The sequence below is a fragment of the Microcaecilia unicolor genome, chromosome 11, assembly GCF_901765095.1.
Source record: "Microcaecilia unicolor chromosome 11, aMicUni1.1, whole genome shotgun sequence".
Taxonomy (NCBI): Eukaryota; Metazoa; Chordata; class Amphibia; order Gymnophiona; family Siphonopidae; genus Microcaecilia; species Microcaecilia unicolor.
Genome location: NC_044041.1, coordinates 199,347,591 through 199,363,041, shown reverse-complemented (window position 1 = coordinate 199,363,041; position 15,451 = coordinate 199,347,591). Strand labels below are relative to the sequence as shown.

The 15,451-nt window shown below is 46.3% G+C and overlaps 1 protein-coding gene across 1 annotated transcript in view; it reads right to left on the bottom strand.

Moving 5' to 3' along the window:
* Positions 1–3,891: 3,891 nt before the first annotated feature.
* LOC115481022 (ephrin type-A receptor 7-like) overlaps positions 3,892–15,451 on the bottom strand; it is a 150,578-nt gene continuing 139,018 nt past the window's right edge. The window contains 4 exon segments of the mRNA XM_030220006.1: positions 3,892–4,006; positions 7,961–8,125; positions 11,705–11,898; positions 12,425–12,574. Of these exon segments, the coding sequence (XP_030075866.1) occupies positions 3,892–4,006; positions 7,961–8,125; positions 11,705–11,898; positions 12,425–12,574 (624 nt within the window).

Genomic DNA, 15,451 nt, shown 5'->3' with positions numbered 1-15,451 from the left:
CCAGCCAGTGGCGTAGCCAAGGGTGGGCCTGGGTGGGCCCAGGCCCATCCACTTTAGGCTCAGGCTGGCAGGGATTCCCGAGCCCCACCAGCTGCAAACTCTCAACAACTGTCCCTCCTGCATACCTTGTAAATAGCAGATCTTTGCCTGCTAATGTTGGGCCCGTAGCCTTCCCACTGATGCAACTTCCCGTTTCTGCATAGGCAGGAATATGTCAGAGGGGAGGCTGTGGGGCCAGTGCAAGCAGTAGGTATCAGTTGCTGCTCGATGCGGGTGAAAATCTGCCATTTAAAAGGTATGCGGGAGATGGGGGGATGTTTCAGAGACCGTATGGCCTGCAGGCGAGAGAAGGAGAGACCAGGGCGGGGTTCTTCTGCCCACTCATCTTGGGTACAGGCCCACCCAAAATTGGGTGTTTGGCTACGCCCCTGGTTCCAGCGTGGACAATAGCCAAGATCTGATTCATTCAGGGGAAGAGCAGGCTGCTCTCGCCTAGGCAGGACTCAAACTCTTGCAGTAACAAGCACATCCTCTCGGAGGTATCTTCAGTTGGTTTGGTCTGTACAAGTTAGGGATGTTGCAGTGTATAACTGCTCTCCCCATGGCCCCACATGACAATGTATTAAGTATTTTTGGAAATATCACCACAAAGTTAACTAGTGCTCTCTTAATAAGGGATGCCCACCATAACCATGTTGGACTTTATGAAATTACGTAGCCAGTTTTTCTGTTTTGGGGTTAGTGGGGGGGGGGGAGGGGGAAGAGATCTCTTTGCATTCAGTGCTTCCATTGCTGCAAATATATCTCACATATATATATCCACTGTGGAAATCCTGAAAACCAGGCTGGGTTGTGGACCTCCAGGACTGGATTTAAGGACCTTTGCTGTACACTGTCTTGTGTGTTCACCCATTAGGCAGTATGGCAAATGGTCAATAAACGTACCTGCTCACTAGTCTAGTCCCCGACGTGGCTGTATGTGGCTGCTGGGATTTGATTTAGGTTTAATGCACATAAGAGTGGCAAATTACTACTTTCACTATTAAGTTTATTTCATTGTACAGTAAGTTGCAAAAGTTCATGAAAAATTGGAGATGGAAACTCAAAGGAGGCGGCTTTTAAAGAGAAGTTGATTAGGGTTAATGAAGGTCAGTCTAGGCCCGGCCAGGAAGTCCCCCCCCTTTTTTTAAACATACGTATTACAATGGAAAATGATCAGCATGTTATGTTTTTTGTAGGGTGACTCATGGAGAAATAACCACATCCAGGAGTCTTATGGAAGTGCTGGGGGTAAGCAGTGCATCCATTCAAAGGGTAAAGGGGTCATGGACTTGATGTACCTCCTTTCTGTGCTACCAAAGCAGTTTAGGTACTTCCTTTGTCCCTAGTAGGCTCACAATCTGTAATAAAAAGTATATTAATTGGAAGATGAATTCAACATGTGAATTTTCAACAGAGCATGGCGGGGGCCAGTGAATTATGAAACTTCTTTATTTGACGGGGACTGCTCTGGGAAAACAGCAGCTAAATACATAATTCTACATACCGAGAAGGGTTTCCTGTACCGACCCGATTTTTAATAAAATACACAGCGTGAATAAGCCCAGCGCTGAAGTCCAGACTGCTAATTTCTTCACAATGCCCTTTCACTGTGGGTACAGAACTCAGTTGATGTAAGTTCTAAATTTCTTGCATTTCCTCTATTAAATCATTCCTGGTTTTTTTTTCTGGGAGGTGTCAGTAACAGGTGGTTCACACATCTGTCTGCAGCTCCAAAGAAAAGCAAGGGGTGCTAAAAGTGAGGGGTGCTGCCTGCGATACCAGTAGGTACTACTGGTCTTTTTAGGTGAATGTGTTGTATTGACACCCTGCCCAATCCTGTAGAGCAGTAACCTAGCTCAGGCATGTACAGCTATGCTTCATAACCAACAGGGCCGCCGAGAGACTAGGCCGAGGCCAGGCCTGGGGCCCCCGCCGCTGCCACCCCCCTCACTCCCCCCCCCCCCCCCCCCCCCCCCCCCCCCGCTACTGCCGCTGTAGTCCCCGGTCTCACCTGCCTCCTCTATGGCTCCGGGCCCCCTGCATTCAAAGTGGCAGTCGCAGATCCCCTCTCTTCTGGCCTTCCCTCCCTGTGTCCCACCCTCGTCTGATGTAACTTCCGGTTTCCACGAGGGCGGGACACAGGGAGGGAAGGCCCGAAGGGAGGCAATCTGTGACTGCCGCTTCGAATGCAGGGGGCCCGGAGCCGAGGAGGCAGGCAGGTGAGACTGGGAGCTGCAGTGCCGGCAGCCTGACCCCGGGGAATTTTGTCCCTCCTGCCCCCCCCCCCCCTCGGCGGCCCTGATAACCAAACTCAATGGAGCTGCTCAGGATCCCCTGCCTGACACCATGGAACTAAAATTCCTGTGAACCACCTCTTCAGAAAGGGTATTTCCTAGTTCCCCTCAGGCAGACTGGCTGTGACTCTAGAGGGGAGGCTCTGTCCCCCACTGAACATTCACGACACTTTCTCCCGCACTGGCTAAGCCGACTCGTGCGTTGTCGCGATCACCTGAATCTACCCGAATGTCACTGGCTTGAGCCATCTCTTTTCGTTTTTGTGAGACCACAGATGTCACTTACAAAGATACCGATTCCTGAAGCAGGCATACTTTTGCCAAAACACAGACCGTCTCGAGTCCATTGGATCTGGTTTTCTAATAAATTGTTGGTTCTCTGTCACTTTCCCTACATTATTGGACACACTGTACCAAGTCTAGCTCTGCCGTGACTCTCATCTACTGCACGCATCAATACTTATACACTAAGGGGCATAATTAAATTTATTTCCGTATATAAAATGCTTTATCCAGAGAAATGTGGGTTTTTTTTTAACAAAACCACCTGTCCAATATGCATGTAATGATACATATGTTCAGCCTCTATCTGTGCAACTTGATAACTGAGCAGCAGCATTTGCTGGGAGAAGGGTGGGAAGGGGCTTGCCTTCATAGATATTTTTAAAAATATGCATGTAATATAAATTAGCCTAGAAAAATTGTGCACTGCGAAGGGCAGGTGAAAATAGAATTCTCCAGGACTATTTTCATAAACAGAAGTTTGCACACATTTTGTTTTGAAAATGCACCAGAAAACGGCTTGCTCGGTTACAAATGACTCCCCCCCCCCCCCCCCCCCTTAGTGCAAATCGAATTAATCCGTTCCCATCTCGCTAAGGCTCAAACCCTGTTTTTCCTCATGAATTCAACTTTTGGAAAAGGTTTTGTCTGTTAAGCCTCAAAAGTTCACCTTTTACATGGCACTTTAAAGGCGGGTGGGGGGAGGGGGGGACTTCAGAAAAAGACAGAACACTCCTGATACTGAATTAGAATAAATGACTGAAATAGATACAGTAACTTTGTTTGACTCCCAAGTTCTTTTCAGCACCCTATGGACGACTTCCAGCCCACATTAAACATATTAGGCAACAAACAGACCATTGCATTCACTCTCTAGAAAATTAAAAAAAAAAAAAAATTGCAGACTCCCCCAATGTTTCTTTTATAAAAATACACAAGGTGAGCGTCGAGAGGCTGCGTTTTGTGTACTTCATTTTAAAAACGGTGCACCCTGTATCCCTAAGTATTGTGCAAATGTAGAGTCCTTTACGATTCGGGAGTACCTTTGATGGAGAGAATCAGAGCCGTCCTGGCACGCTGGGGGCCATGCCAGGATGTGGATTTCCAATGCATTTCTGAAATGAGCGGAATGTCTTTGCGCCCTTTTCTCTCTTTGCAGGTATAATTCACCTGTTCCAGTTCCTTGCCCAGATAACGGGGGGCCCCGGTGTACTCTCTCCACGAGGATCTCCAGCTTCAAGTCTTAGCCGGCCCATCTGAAAGGGCCAAAGGGTTATACCTGTACACCACGCCCGTGCATCTGTACAACCTGGGACCTCAAAGTCTGAATACCACTCAGAATTGTCTTCTGGTGTTCCATAGATGCGATCCCCAGACTCATAACATCTCTAGAAAACGACAAAGACATGAATTCTTATCCAGTACCAACTGTGAGTAGAATTTTGATTACCATACTCCTTTCCCTTGTTAACACGATGTGGAGAGGCATTTTCGACATGAAGTCTAAATTCAATTTTGGACGTTTTGCTGTAAATATCCAAAAATCAAGTGGCAAACAAACATTTTTCTGGTTTGAAACTGCCATTTCCTTGACTTTTTGTGCTCAGTGTGGCTTTTTTTTTTTTTTAACAATCATTATCGGAGGAAAACAAAAAGTCCAAGGGGAAAACCCACACAAACAAGCCATTGAGATGTATGGGTGCCAGCATTCTTAGTAGAGTGAATCCCAGCAGAGCAGTGGGACACCCTAGGGGGCAATGCAGTGGACTTGACGTAGAAGGTCCCAGGTACACATCTCACCTTTACCCATTTATATTGTACGGTGAGCCCTCCAAAACCCATCAAAAACCTGCTGTACCCAACTACACACCACTACAGTAGCCCTGATGGCTGCAAGTGTCACTTATATGTGAGTACAGTAGGGTTTTGGGGGATTTTACAGGGCTCACACTTTCTACCTCAAGTGTAAGAGTGGGATATGGGTCTGAGTCTCCTTCTCTACAGTACAATGCACAAAATACTAGGCTATGCCAGGGACCTGCTTGCTGCTCTGATTGAATCCCTCCCACCCCCAAAGATGTGAAAGATACAGTACAGCTTGAGATGTTGTGGCCAGTTCTGTGACCACTGGGGGAGTAAAGGGGTCATGCCAATCCTTCCAGTGGTCATTTAGAGGGCACCTTTTGGTCACTTAATCATGATTGAAAAGGTCTAGACCAAAACATCTAACTTTTAGCCCTGGACATTTTTGCATTATTCCATTATGTTCTGGGAATGCCTAAACCCCGCCCCCCAACATGCCCCTTGTTTTGAATGCACTGCAGACAAACTGCATAGCAAAGTCATTAAAAATGGGTTTGGAAAATAGCAATTTTGTACGTTAAAAAAAAAATCCATCTGCCACTCTGTGCAGCTTTTTGGACATTTTTCTGTTTCGAAAAGGAGTCCCTTCCTAAGAACATTTTTTGTTTAATAATATTCCATCACTAGAAACAAGTTTTGGATGTTAAATACCTCATCAGAAATTAAAAACAGCAGCTTGCCAGGGCCATCTGGTACTCAGCTGCTGCTACAATGAAATGCAGAGTTATTTCTTAAGTACCTTTTAGAAACATTTTGCTCCAGCCAATTAATAATCAAAGAACAACTGTTCAGTTTGAGACATCTTAAAATACATGAACTTGGGAAGTGCTGCAATGCAAAACTGATCTTCACAAAAAGTCTACTTACAGAATGATCAAGTGCATCGTCTGATGTAAGCATCCCCACCCCACCCCAAAAAATATTGCTAGACCTTTAAAAACAAATTAAACCCTTCTCCTGACCTGTTTAGAAGAAGATTTTTAGAAACAACAAACTGAAATCGATTAAGTATAGGCGGAATACAAGTGCTGACATAACACAACAGTTCAGGGACGCCTTAAGTTCAGTTGGTATTTAAAAGCAGGATCTGCCACTGTCCAGTCTGTTCTAAAATACATGGAAAATGAACATTTATACACCAGTTACAGAGCAGAAGAATCCCATTTTAGAAAAATGAGCCCCCCCCCTTTTACCAAGCTGCAGCAAAAGGGGGCCTGTGCTGGTGTCGGCACATGGTTTTTTTTTTACATGCGCCCAGGCCCCCTTTTACTGCGGGAAATGGCCACGCGGCAAGTAAAGCACTTGCCATGCGACCATTTCGGAGGGGGGGAGGAGGGGGAAGCTCTTATTGCCACCCATTGAGGTGGCGGTAAGGGCTCCCGTGTTAACCCAGCGGTAACCGGGATTATAGCTAGGTACAGTCCGGTGCTACAAAAATAAATATATTTTTGTTACGACGGTGCACTAGGGGTGGGAAGTTACTTCCAGTTTAGCGAGTGGTAAGTCCGCATTTGGCTTACCACCACTTAGTAAAAGGGGCCCTAAATTATGTGTCCCTATCCCCCCTCCCCCCATTGATAAACAGTTGTTTCTAAACTGAAGCTATTGGAGTCTAGTATCCCTTGCCAGTTTTGCTGTTTGGAGGGTGGGTGGGGGGAGGGCAGTAACCACTGGAGGGGGGGGGGGGGTTGGCCAGTGGCTACTGGACCACCAGGGACCATTTTCTTGGGGTTTGGGGAGGGGGCTGGAGACCCACCAGATCTCCAGCCCTCCCTGAACCTGGGGGGGGGGGGGATCGTCAGGGGGGACCGGAAGTCCGCTGGACCTCCAACCCCCGTTGCTTGGGGCAGGAGTAGTCAGGGCCTGGTGGTCCTATGGACCTCCAGCCCCTGTGTTCGACAGGTTTGGACTTTTGACAGCCCAGACCTGTCAAACAAGTGCGGGAGGATTGTGCTGAGCGCATGCGAGGCACAATTTGCCCGCACTTCTACCCCATGATCAGAGATAATTGCGCTGCTTAAATTTGCATGCATTATCTGTGATCATAGGTCTAATAGCGCCCCGCGCTGTTCTAGCGCTATTTTAGAGCGCGGGCTTTTGATCATCTGCCTGTAAGGGATTATGGGAGGTCATTTCCTGCAATGGAGTGCTGCTCAGTAGAAGTGCTTTAATACATTATGTATTTAAACGTTCTTAGATCCAGGTTGGGATTTACAGCTGTTACCCAGAACATCTAGGTGAAACAGCTGGATTTGGGAAGTGGTGCAGAATATTTTTGGACAGACATGCACTCACTCCCCTTGTGAAATGGGGAAAGATTAGGGTGGGGCCTAAAATCTGCCCAGGCCATTCTCCCTTGCCATATGCAATGCTTTTAGATGTGTAAACTCAGGGTTTGCAGAGGCTCATGTAGGGCTGTCCATCATTTCAGATTTTTAATTGTGTGATTAAACACATGATCCAAATGTGAGGGAGTTGAAATAAATTTAGCCTGTACACGTGGAGGAGTATTTTCACAGCACTTAGACTTACAAAGTTTCATAGATTACTAAGTGCTTTGAAAATCAGCCCCATCCTTGTTTACATTTTTTTTTAATTGATCCTAAACACAAACACACATTGCATTCCATCTCCCCCTCCCCTTCTATGGGCACTTTCTACCTTCTTTGATTTTTCCATCCCCTATTTCTAGCATCTGTCCGTCTCCCCACTTTCTTTCTCTCTCTTTTTTTTCCTCGCACCTCTTCTTACCTGTCAGGTGCCCCCCCCCAACTGCATCTCTCTCTCTATCACCCCCCCTGCATCTCTTGCTTTTCTCCTCTTTATTCCGTTGTGTCCCCCCTCCTCTCCCACTCCCCCGCTCTTCTTATCTTTCTGCTGCCTCCCCCCCCCCCCCCCCCCACTTATCTGGCTCTTTTCCTCTTTCTCCCACCATTGTCCCCCTCATCTCTGGTTGTTCTCCTCCTCTTTCTCCTGCCACAGTTCCCCCTCCCCCCCATCATGGTCCGCATCTTCCTTTCTCCCTTTTTTTTCAGGCAGCAGCACCTCTTCTTACCTCTCCAGCACCTCTGGCAGCCCCTTCTCCCTGCTCCTCAGAGCCGCTGCACTGAAAGCCCGCTGTCATCCATGCTGTAGCCTCTCTATAACAGGAAGTTCCACCTCCTCTGACAGAACTTCCTGTTTTAGAGAGAGACTTGGAGCCAGGTGACACGCAGATGCTTTGAGTGCAGCGGCCGCAAGGAGAAGGAGCCACAGAGGGGAGAGGAGAGTGCCAGAGAGGTAAGAATGTTTTTGGGTGGGAAAGGTACATGTTAACTAGTTAAAAATTTTGCGAGTTAAACATCTAACGTGTTAATCACATTAAATGTGCAGCCCTAGGTTCATGCAATATAAAAATCCAAATTCTAGTTTATGCACATCTAAAACCGGAGTAGCACCGTCTCAAATAAGCACTTTGATGTCCTGCATCTTTTACTTACTGGACTGTCATCCTTGCCACGGACTCCAGATAGCAGTACCCTGCAGCTGTGAAATTGTCTTTATACTTTCCCATCTCGATAGCCTCTAACCACTCGCTCACGGAACTGAAAGAAGGGAAGGCAGTGAAAGTTCGCTCCACGAGGGGGATCGATGTGCCAGGAGCCCTGAGTAGAGGAAACAGAATCACTGCATGAGACAGAATATTAATGGATCCCTTGAATGTTAAGATGGGGGGGGGGAGGGAGCTAGTGCCATGCCTAGTGGTTCAGTAGCAGGGTTGTGCACTATCCTTCTGGTTAGTGGTGGATTCATTTGGGGGTGGGGGTTGAGGCAGTGTTCATATATCCTAGGGTGGAGTAAGAGGGAAGCTGAGGAAGGGGGGGGGGGGGGTAAATCATCTTCAGGTATCTACAAAAGAAAACTTGCATGTCTATTATGTACACAAATGTACTCGATCTGCAGCCCCTCCCTACCTCTCAATCCTCATCTCCCCTTACGTTCCTACCCGTAACCTCCGCTCTCAAGACAAATCCCTCCTTTCAGTACCCTTCTCCACCACCGCCAACTCCAGGCTCCGCCCTTTCTGCCTCGCCTCACCCCACGCGTGGAACAAACTCCCCGAGCCCATACGTCAGGCCCCCTCCCTCCCCATCTTCAAATCTCTGCTTAAAGCCCACCTCTTCAATGTCGCTTTCGGCACCTAGCCTCTACACCTCTACCCAGGAAATCTAGACTGCCCAACTTGACATTTCGTTCTTTAGATTGTAAGCTCCTTTGAGCAGGGACCGTCCTTCTTTGTTTATGTTGTACAGCGCTGCGTAACCCTAGTAGCGCTCTAGAAATGTTAAGTGGTAGTAGTAGTATTATAAATAGGAATATGTTACCCAGCAACAGACTGACAACAATAAGGTCGCTGCCCCAGAGAAGACAACTGAAGACACAGTGGAAATTAATATTATGCTAGAAGTCATTTAAATAAGCTGCAAATCTAGACAAGGAAGACCTGTACATAAAAGGTGGCTGCATCATAGTAACATAGTAGATGACGGCAGAAAAAGACCCGCATGGCCCATCCAGTAAGCTGCTTGTTCTGCCCAGGAGCTCTACACTCCTCCCCGTCAACTCCGCTCTCTGAACAAATCTCTCTTGTCGTCCCCTTTCTCCTCCCCCGCTAACTCCAGACTTCGTTCCTTTTATCTCGCGGCACCTTATGCCTGGAACCGACTTCCCGAACCCATACGTCTAGCTTTGGCCCCTAACCGTTACTCATTTGCCCTCCTCCTTCCCTGTTCCTCTTTACCCTGTAATTCCCTTGCCCGTAATGTCTTGTCTGTCTGTTTTACTTAGATTGTAGGCTCTTTGAGCAGGGACTGTCTCTATGTCAAGTGTTCAGCGCTGCGTGCGGCTGGTAGCGCTATATAAATGTTAGTAGTAGTAGGGATAACTCAATGACGTAGGGCCTGAGTGAACAGATATATGGCAGCAGAGTCTCTACACCACTCTCGGCTTGGCTGTTCCATTCCATTGTCCATTTCCTGAGCATCTCTAAAAATACTGGACAGGTTACCTCCAGAGGGGGTCGGAGCCCCAAAGCAATGAGTATGAGTCATGTAATGAGGACACTTTGGGACTCATTTTCAAACCGCGTAGACTTACAAAGTTCCACAGGTTACTGTGCAACTTTGTAAATCTTAAGTGCTTTGAAAATACGCCTCTCTGCAGCTTTCACATTTCCCTAAATTACTCACAGAGTCGAGAATCGTCTTCGCTCTGTCTGAAAGAGCTGCTTGGACCAGGCAGCACGTTCAACGTTCCCACATCACGCAACGCAGACAACTCATTCTGAACTGGGCTATGGAGGTCTTAAGTTGGCAACTGAACCCACACAGCAGACGCACAACACTACCCCTTGCTAACAACGTATAATGAGTGTAATTTTCTATGAAGCATCTGCTCCAGGTTTTAAGCATGTTTTACGTGTGGAAAATTGCTATTATACACATGCATGTGTGTGCTCTCAAAGGAGCTCCTGCACTTTAATGATCTCCGTGCACAGGAATTACCCCGGTTGTTCCCAGCCGCCACCCACAGGAAAACTGTGATGTGCAGTGCACGGATGTTTTATAAAATAAGAACGTATGCAGACATTTAAATCTTCTTTGGAGCAGGTAAGAATTTCTGAGCTATTGGGGGGGGGGGGGGGGTGGTTCTGAGAATCTATTTTAACAAAGTCACAAAGATGCCTATGTTACTTTATTAAAACTTTTTTATTTTTCAAAGAGGTGCGCTATTATAAAATGAGCTCCCAGTCCATCTCAATTAGCAGGTCACTCATTTCAGCACCTTGGACAGCACCTTCCACAGAGTTTTGGAGAAGTCGCTTCAGCCCAGAGCAGGTGAGGCTGGAGTTAAAAACAGGCTGAAATATGAAACTGGCTGGCTAGATTTGAGCCTGCAAAAATTGCACCTAGGATTTACTGCCTACCTTCCTTTCCCCATACAAACCACATCCTCAGGACTGCCTATTTTTGAGGGGTAAGATTTAGGAAGAAATTGCGCCGCTGGGAACTCGTTTATCAGCATGCATGAATGTGATTTAATGCAAGCCCTTTTCCTAATGCACATTAGGAAATGAAGCCCTTTAGATTTTAAAATGTGAACACCAAATTCAACGACCAGAAGGTCCCGGCTAGTCTGGCCGATTTCATTCCTGGTGCAGTGTCAGAGATCCTCTCGCTTCCTTAGAACTAGTGGTTCACTGTGCCTGCCCTGGACTTCCGTTAATTCCTTTACAGGTTTTGTGTTTCCTGCTCAATAGGGAGCCTTCCACTAACCTTTCCAGGCTGTTATATAGCAGGAGAGAAAATATCCATTCCTATCTGATTCCACTATCCTTTAATAATACAACTTATCCAATCTACATTCACGCCTCCCTCTCTCAGAGTGGTGGAATTTCATAAGATCATCGCTGCATGGCTCATTTTACTTTGGGACGGTGTGATAACCTGTTCTGTGGATAGAAAAACCTTCCAAAGATTTACAGTTTTTTATTTTAATTTTATTTTTGTTACATTTGTACCCTGCGCTTTCCTACTCATGGCAGGCTCAATGCGGCTTACATGGGGCAATGGAGGGTTAAGTGACTTGCCCAGAGTCACAAGGAGCTGCCTGTGCCTGAAGTGGGAATGGGAATCGAACTCAGTTCCTCAGTTCCCCAGGACCAAAGTCCACCACCCTAACCACTAGGCCACTCCTCCACTGTTGCTACTATTTGAGATTCTACATGGAATGTTGCTAATGGAATAGCAACATTCCATGTAGAAGTCGGCCCTTGCAGATCACCAATGTGGCCGCACAGGCTTCTGCTTCTGTGAGTCTGACGTCCTGCACGTACGTGCAGGACGTCAGACTCCCAGAAACAGAAGCGCAGCCTTCTACATGGAATGTTGCTAGTGGAATAGCAACATTCCATGTAGAATCTCCAATAGTATCTATTTTATTTTTGTTACATTTGTACCCCGCGCTTTCCCACTCATGGCAGGCTCAATGCGGCTTACATGGGGCAATGGAGGGTTAAGTGACTTGCCCAGAGTCACAAGGAGCTGCCTGTGCCTGAAGTGGGAATCGAACTCAGTTCCTCAGTTCCCCAGGACCAAAGTCCACCACCTTAACCACTAGGCCACTCCTTCACTTTTTAAAAAAAGACAAAACGATGCTTTAGGGGAATTTTTTTTTTTTTTTACCTTGGACAAGTGGAAGTTCCAAACTTAGTATTTTCTGGATTCTGAACCATTTTGGTTAGAATACTGTGGATCTGTGAAAATTTGGGCCTGCTGCTTCGGTCTCTCTGCCAGCAGTCCAACATTAGCTGATGAAGGGCAGCCGGACAGTTCATGGGGGAAGGAAGGCGGAATCCGTCTTCTATTGCCTTGATAACCTGGGAGAATGAAATGCAGGTCAGTGGTGGGGGATCAGCCTTCAACACAGATATGGAGATGGCATCATGTGGTTTTTCCTAATAATATATAAATAATGAGCATTGCTCCTACGATATCTTAACCAAGAGACTGCAAGCATTTGTGGACATTCATTCATATTGCATTTCACAACCACAAACACGTATGTGCTTTTTCCTAAGCTCCGTGCTGGAGAATTAGTTGTTGGATGAGGCCAGCTATCGCTTATACTGTTAAGTGCGATATTCAGTGCTTAACCACCTAAGTGACATTTCAAAAAGATAGGACTGACTGTTAAACATAGGTGGTTATGTGGTTAAGAGCTGACCCTGCCCTCTGACCACCCATAAAATATCCAGTTTCGAGCTTAGCAGTCTGTGGTGATAACCAGGTTAACTATCGCTGCATAGCAGTAGACACCGACTTTGTGGCTCATCGTAAGACGATCAGCAAAGGCTGCACATCGCTGTATCCGATCCAAATGAGCTGTGTTAACACATAACTCACATCTTGATTGGACATGTCCCAGTAAGGCCTTTCTGCATAGGACATCACTTCCCACATCACTATCCCAAAACTCCAGACGTCGCTGGCACTACTGAATCGCTGGTACTGGATGGCTTCTGGAGCGGTCCACAGTACAGAGCTCTTCCCACCCTGAAATGAAAAACCAAGCAGATTTGAAAAACAGCGTCATCGGGCAAGAGAGTATGATTTTATCCTGTTCCCCTAAAATATTTTCTTATGGCAGAGAGTGGGGGGAGGCATATTATAGCTCCAGATGCCTCCCCCACCCTCTGCCATAAAAAAAGAAAGGCACATGGAGCTATAATGGGGGAGGAAGTCTTTGATCTCTCTAGCTATATATATAATTATGTATATCTATTTATTTATATATAATATATCTCTATCTAGAGCTAGATAGCACTAGATCTTGATGGATCTAACTCTAAATCAATAGCTTTCTAGACAGATCTAGATCGAACAAGATAGATCTCGATCTAAGATCTAGATAAATCAAGAACTAGATAGATCTCTATCTAAGATCTAGATTAGAGAGAAGGAATTGGGACTGGACAGACTGGATATACCAACTAGCCTGTATTTGCCATCATTTGTGAATGTCACTATTTTAGCCCGAGTTGGCCAAAATAAGTAGGGTACAGATGAATATGATAGCTGCCACCTAAAGGTCATTAATATGCTTATAAATTCTGAAGACGTTAAAAAGAGGCATAAGATATTAACACATTGTAAAAGCAAAATAATTGTTTGAACAGTGCAACTGTTCTGATTCTTGAGTGCTCGGCCACTCGGAAGACTGGGCTCCTTGGGTGACTCTTTAATCCTGAACCCTTAGGATCCCAAAAATGATTTCATGAGCATGCAGCCGAAAAGTGCAAAGTCCCTGAATGTTTGCCTCGGCCTTAATAAAATACGACATTATGATAAAATGTTTTATTTCTTTCTACTGCAAAAATGTTCACGTTTATTGCCCGATTCACACCCATTGAGTTATTCTAATAAATATAATTCTATTCCGTAGTTACCCAGGCACCGAAACTAATGCAGATTCACCCAAACTCCATTATGTTGCCATGGAAACCAATACGTAGGTGCTAGAATCCGTAACCTCTCATATCGTATTCTTATGTAAACCATCACATTTTCATTCAGCCTGATGTGTTCACACTGGCTCGAATTGATTTTAATCTAAAATAATACATATTTCAAATGCAATGAAATGTAATGTGCCTAACTGAACTCTATGCATGGTCTTTGACTCCCTCCCCCACCCCATACCACCCAGCAGTCTCACAGGTTTAGCTCCCAGGGCATTTAGAGAGCACGATAAAGTACCCTCATTTAGAGGATGATATGGGAACACACTTTGTCCCCTTGTTATTCTCTAAAAGCTCGAGACTGGCCTTAAACAGGCTCTTGTGACTAGATGGAGCAGCATCCTCTATAATAAAAGGCACCTCCAACATTCTGAAGCTGACTGCATGGGTGAGGCATTCCTGCTCTCTGTATCCATCTCCTGAATTGACATCACGTACTTCCGGGTTCGTCACAAGCAGAAGTGACCAACCACACGAGGTTTGTCGGCTTCAGAATGTTGGAGGTGCATTCCATTAAATAGGATTGGTCAGTTCCTTGAAGCACAGCCAGAGCTCAGCGTCCTGCACAGTAACGCTCAGACACCAGAGAGAGAGGGGGGGGGGGCCTGACACCAGACAGAGAGAGGGAGGGGGGGGCCTGACCACAGAGATGGGGGGGAGGTATCTCTGTCACACACACGCTCTCTCTCTCTCTCTCTCACAGTCAATGTCTTTCTCGCTCTCACTCTCACACACTCTATGTCTCACACTGTATCGCATTCACTCTCTACGTGTCACACAGTCACTCACACACTCTCTTGGTCTCACACACTCAGTCTCACAGAGAGTCTGTCTCACACACACTGTATCTGTGTGAAACACACTCTCTCTCTCACACTGTCTCACGCACTTGCACAGACTCTCATTCTCACACACACACTCTCTCTCTCACAGACACACTCACACCCAGACTCACTCACTGACACACACACTTGCACATTCATTCTCTCTCTCACACACAGTCACTCTCACATACACTCTCTCAAACATACACACTCCGAGGAAAACCTTGCTAGCACCCGTTTCATTTGTGTCAGAAACGGGCCTTTTTTACTAGTCTATATAGAATAAGATGCTGGTGTGAATGTGTAAAAACTTAACATATGTAACTGGCAACTGAATTCAATGACTGAAAAAAAAAAAACTAAGCTGCTTTTGGATTTAAATGACATCAGTCGTGTCTCGTCTGCCTCTGATGTGTCAGCAAGAGTCTTCTCTGCTGATCAGACTCCTGTCTGTCATCTGCAACATCCTTCCATCACGTGCTCAGGTGCTCAATCATCTCTCACTGTTGCTGCAACAGATTCATCCATTGTTGCTGGCATCAAGGAACATTTCCAACTCTTAACGGACACTTTTTTTTTTTCCTGATCAGCCACTGCACAGTGTTAATTCTTTTCTACACCCAGATCTGAAAGACAATTCAATTATCTTCCCAAATGATGTAAAAACACAAGGCAACCGAACCTTTGAGAAGGTCGTACCGAAACCAGATTGAAATGGAAGGCTCGAGTCCATCAAAGTCCACAACTCAGGATCCCTCACAATACACATTCCCAGAGAGCAAAACATCTGAGGAACAGCCCCCTCCAAAAGAATGAAAATTGAATGTTAAGTGACGTTTATGGAACAACGAGTAAAAAAGGCCCGTTTCTGTAGACAAGGAAACGGGCCTTAGGCAGGCAATTCCCCCACCCCCCCGTGCTACGGCCCCCTCGAACCCCCCCTTCCGCGAACCTGTCATTCCCCCCCCCCCCCCCCCCGTGCGAGCGAAAACTGCCGCCACCGCCGCCGTGTTGTTCTTCCCTTCCCGTAGGTTCTTCAATCATCTTGTCTGGAAGTTCCTCTGCGTGCATCTGACGTCAGACGCACG